This window comes from Quercus suber, unplaced genomic scaffold, assembly GCF_002906115.3.
Source record: "Quercus suber isolate HL8 unplaced genomic scaffold, Cork oak 2.0 scaffold_48, whole genome shotgun sequence".
In the NCBI taxonomy this organism is placed as follows: Eukaryota; Viridiplantae; Streptophyta; class Magnoliopsida; order Fagales; family Fagaceae; genus Quercus; species Quercus suber.
In genome coordinates, this window is record NW_027069513.1 from 14,726 (window position 1) to 20,131 (window position 5,406).

Genomic DNA, 5,406 nt, shown 5'->3' on the forward strand with positions numbered 1-5,406 from the left:
TGCTTCATCCGACCGTAATTTTTTCAAGATAGTCCTGGACTTGAATATGGATTTATGTGATTATAGAGTTTATGTTGATCTAATACAGTATTTAATTAATTTCTTAAGGCAAAGATTTTATGTCATGAACACCCTTTAAAAGTAACACATCCATGTTTCTATTTGGTGGGTAAACCCATTTCCAATGTGTAGAAGTAGGTTCCAGTGATCATGGCATATGCTCTGTGTAAGTATCTCCCCTACTTGTTTTTAGCATGCTGGAAAAATTTGGGATTGCGACACTTTTGGAAGCCTGATATACTTAATAATTGAGGAATGAAATGGTGGAAAACCTGTGACAGTCTGGGGACTAATAGTAAATACAAAATTTTGGCAGGAAATTTTTATTTTGTATAAATTGTAAACAAGGATCTCATGAGGTGTTCCTTTTGAGAATCAGAACAGAAGAAGTGAGAATAAGGTAAAACTAAAGTTGTTTTGGTGGGTTGCAAATGCCTATTCAAAATAAGCTTGTGTTCTCATTCTTGAATATTTGGAATTTTATGGGGATACAGCAAATAATCTGGAATTTGCAGTAGTCATCAATAACCTTAAAACCAGTTAACTTGGCAATTGGGTGATATTGTGTGTGCTTGTTGTAGAAAAAAAGAGAGAGGGGCGATTCATTTTATGGTAAAAAACTCATTCAGGGCTCTATATAGCCTGGATTGCTTAACAAAATTGTATTACTCTTGAGAGTTTACCTTCTAAGCAAAGAAGTGTAACTTATGTTTCATCTGCTTTCTGGCAACACCTATTCCTTTCTGTACAATGTATTGAAGGCCATAATGTATGTCTTTTGCAGATAGCCACAAGGGTAACAGCAGCTCGTTATGGTGTCCAAATCAGCCCATCTTTTCTTGTGCCATCCAATTGGACAGGGTGCTTGGGAGTCATGAATAACTATGAATCTCTGCTTCCAAATAAGAAAGCTCTTTTTGATATCCCAGTGGCACGTACGGCTAGTGCATATTTGACATCTCTTGTACTCGCAGTTGCTGCATTTGTAGCTGATGGAAGCTTTAATGGAGGGGACAATGCTCTGTAAGTTTTCTAAAGTGCCATTCTTTGGAATTCATACTTTATTTTGCAGAAGCATTATTTTTTAGCTATGCTTTCTATTGGAATTGGCAATTGTGTTTTATTGTGGATATGGCTGTAGAAATCAGTTGGTAGGGGTTCTGATCTGTTTCATTATTGCCTTGCTTCATTAATTTGGTGCCAACTGTGTAGATGTCTAAAGAAGCATAACATGTCAGCCTCCCAAAGTTGTAACCTTGGGAGTAGCCATTGTTTTAGTGTCATAATATGTGAAAGACCTTTAACAAGTCCATAAATATTTACTTTATAAGTTCCTTCTCTTGGGAAATTTTCATTTAGAACGAATGCTGTTACATTACTCTATTAGTTGCAATCTCGTTGTACATCTAAACAGTATTCATGCCAAATATTCATGCAGAAGATCATGTTATTCCTTTCTTTCTGCACAGGTATATAAGGCCACAGTTTTTCTACAACAATCCCTTGCTTTCTTTCATCCAATTTGTTATTGGACCATATGCGGATGACCTTGGAAATGTATTGCCGTATGCAGTGGAAGGTGTTGGAGTTCCTGTTGATCCGCTTGCTTTTGCTGGACTTTTAGGTGACTCACTCACCCTCTTTGGCCTCAATCTATGCTATTTACTTTTGTTATATTTTTAACTGTATAATGAAACAATCTACTGTCCCAGGAGATAAATTGAATTGATCTAGGAAAATTTCAACCAGGGTTGAAAATGCTTGAAAATGTTAAACTTGCTGGATGTAATATGCGAATGTAATCAATAGATTATTCATAACTGAACAGAAAATGAAGAGAGAAAACTGAGAAAATGTTCTTTGTATATATTTTAATCCAGGTTGACTCCTTATGTTGTAGTTTGCATGATACTAAAATTACTTGTACACTAAAAAGTGAGGAAACTCTACTTGACTCTAAAAGGCCTAGAAATGTTAACTCCATTAAATGATTTAACTTTGAAGAGATTTGTTAAATTGATGATGATTTTTGGCATGGAGATGGGGTGGAATGCTCTTTGGGGCACTTCACTTTAGGGTCATTAAGGATATAAGCTGTCTTTATGGCTCTCAAGTGAGAGGATAGCTAGACTTTGAGTACCACAGTAATAGATGAAAATGACCTTCATTTATAAATTATAACCATATCACTTAATTTTATCTTTTCCCCCAAAGATTAGAAATTAGACGTCTAGACATGCTAACCAACTGGGAGCCATTCCTTATACTTTTTGTATAGATGACAAACAGATTTTTGCACAACTTACATTAAACACAGGTATATAAGGCCACAGTTTTTCTACAACAATCCCTTGCTTTCTTTCATCCAATTTGTTATTGGACCATATGCGGATGACCTTGGAAATGTATTGCCGTATGCAGTGGAAGGTGTTGGAGTTCCTGTTGATCCGCTTGCTTTTGCTGGACTTTTAGGTGACTCACTCACCCTCTTTGGCCTCAATCTATGCTATTTACTTTTGTTATATTTTTAACTGTATAATGAAACAATCTACTGTCCCAGGAGATAAATTGAATTGATCTAGGAAAATTTCAACCAGGGTTGAAAATGCTTGAAAATGTTAAACTTGCTGGATGTAATATGCGAATGTAATCAATAGATTATTCATAACTGAACAGAAAATGAAGAGAGAAAACTGAGAAAATGTTCTTTGTATATATTTTAATCCAGGTTGACTCCTTATGTTGTAGTTTGCATGATACTAAAATTACTTGTACACTAAAAAGTGAGGAAACTCTACTTGATTTAACTTTGAAGAGATTTGTTAAATTGATGATGATTTTTGGCATGGAGATGGGGTGGAATGCTCTTTGGGGCACTTCACTTTAGGGTCATTAAGGATATAAGCTGTCTTTATGGCTCTCAAGTGAGAGGATAGCTAGACTTTGAGTACCACAGTAATAGATGAAAATGACCTTCATTTATAAATTATAACCATATCACTTAATTTTATCTTTTCCCCCAAAGATTAGAAATTAGACGTCTAGACATGCTAACCAACTGGGAGCCATTCCTTATACTTTTTGTATAGATGACAAACAGATTTTTGCACAACTTACATTAAAGCTTGAACACTTGATTTGCTCTTCTTTTATTCAGAATCTGTTGACTTGGCCTCAGCATTAGTGTTAAAGACAGAGTGGGCACAGGAGATATGGCCTTCGACTTGAGGGAAAATTGGAAATGAAGCATATAATCAATTGACCTTTTATGACCACTTTTTGTATGGGTGCTTAATGGACCTCTATTTATTTCTTTGATCCATATAAATTGGAGACAGTAGTATTATCCGCCAATCACTAAAAGAAGTATTAACTACATCATAATTATGCAGGAATGGTGGTGACTTCTTTGAACTTGTTGCCTTGTGGAAGATTGGAAGGAGGTCGCATTGCGCAAGCTATGTTTGGAAGGAGCACTGCTGCCTTGCTATCTTTTGCCACATCACTTTTGCTTGGTATAGGTGGCCTGAGCGGAAGTGTCCTGTGCTTGGCATGGGGGTTATTTTCAACCTTCTTCCGGGGTGGAGAGGAAATACCTGCAAAAGATGAGATCACCCCTTTGGGAGATGACAGGACTGCTTGGGGTATTGTCCTTGGCCTTATCTGTTTCCTAACTCTTTTCCCCAATGGGGGAGGTACATTTTCCAGCTCGTTCTTCAGTGAGCCATTTTTTAGAGGTAACTTGTAAATAATTTGTATTGTTGTGTATTAAGTTCTTCAGATGTTTTGATTCTCCAAAAAATAAAAAAGTTCTTCAGATGTTTTAGTGGATCACTGGAGTTTCATTTAAAACCAAAAACTGATCCGTAGATCTGCCATAATATAGAAAAGAAATATTTTAGCAAATTATTTCCATGTAAGATAGTGTAAGACAAAGGTAAAAGATCTCTATGTTACATGTGATCATTTGGAAATTATTTGGGTTAGGTCTTCTAGCTTTTGGTCTTACATTTTGCGGGAATTTGCATGTGTTAAAAAGGAATTAAATCTCAAGACATGAAAGACTTTTTTTTTATTTATGCAAATAAAGATGCAATATGTCATAGTTAATATTTGCTTTAAGTCCTTTCTTAAATGAGAAGTTAATTGGCACTTGAATTATATATTTAGATCTCATGAGTAATAAAATACTTAGAATTGTTTGTTTTCAGCTGCCAAATGCTGGCACTGATTAACCAAGCCAATCACTTCCTGAGACTTAATCTTTTCTCAAATTTCCTGCAATTTTTTTTTTTTTTGATGGGGAATGAATACATTTCATTGAAGTGAAACAGCAATACAACAGCGATGAAACAAACAACATAAACCTGGAGCAACAAAACATCAGGACCGAAATTGGAAAACAACAGAACCTGAAACATTTACAACATGTCCTCAAGTAAAATCTGATGAATGAAAGGAGGAGAGACCCCCTTCCATGTGTGTGAGTGACCTGTGAGTTTTGCATCTCTAGCTAGCTCATGAGCAGTCCTGTTGCCATCCCTTTTCAGATGCTGAAAAGTGCTCCAATTGAAGACAAGAGAATGAGATCTTATATCTTGCAAAATATGACCCAAGTCTCCCCCATTTTCATTAGAATTAACTGCTTGAATAAGGGCTAAATCGTCAGATTCAAAGATAACCCTTGTCGAGCCCATTTCTGCTGCAAAAAGGACTCCTTGAAGCAAAGCAAAAGCCTCAGTTGTAGGAGTAGGAAACGCTGATGGGAGCACCTTGTTGAGAGCACCGATAGTGGCCTTGGTGTGGTCTCAGATAATGACTCTGATACTAGAGTGATTCCCTTTATTATTTGTGGCCCCATCAACAGGAAGGGGGGGGAAACCCGACGGGGGAGGAGACCAATGAACACTAACCAAAGGGTGGGAAGGAAGAACAAATGTGTTGGAAGTGGTGAAGTCAAAAAAGGATCTTTTAGCAGTCTCCCAAACTTGAGAAGGAGGGCAGCCAACATCATTATGAACAACATTGTTCTTATTTCCCCAAATGGACCACGCAACCATGAAAAAGAGACCAAGATCAGTAGAGGACCCTTTCTCCATAATTTGGGAGGTAATGCCAATGAAATCACGGGTTGGAGAATAAAGATTCACAGGGCAATCACTCCAACAAGACCAGGTTTGCTTTGCATGATTACAATGGAACAAAGCATGGAATATTGACTCCAACTCCTTGTCACAAATTTGACAGAAACCAGCAGTGTTTAAACCCCTCCGCCTAAAGTTGAGCAAAGTAGGCAAGCCATCCAAGCACACACGCCAAGCAAAAATTTTGATTTTCGAGGGAACA

The 5,406-nt window shown here is 37.0% G+C and overlaps 1 protein-coding gene across 1 annotated transcript in view; it reads left to right on the forward strand.

Moving 5' to 3' along the window:
• Positions 1 to 3,966, forward strand: part of LOC112004170 (probable zinc metallopeptidase EGY3, chloroplastic) — a gene marked incomplete in the record, with an annotated part of 7,336 nt that extends 3,370 nt beyond the window's left edge. Inside the window, 3 exon segments of the mRNA XM_065771709.1 lie at positions 845 to 1,083; positions 1,530 to 1,684; positions 3,453 to 3,966. Of these exon segments, the coding sequence (XP_065627781.1) occupies positions 845 to 1,083; positions 1,530 to 1,684; positions 3,453 to 3,808 (750 nt within the window).
• Positions 3,967 to 5,406: the final 1,440 nt, after the last annotated feature.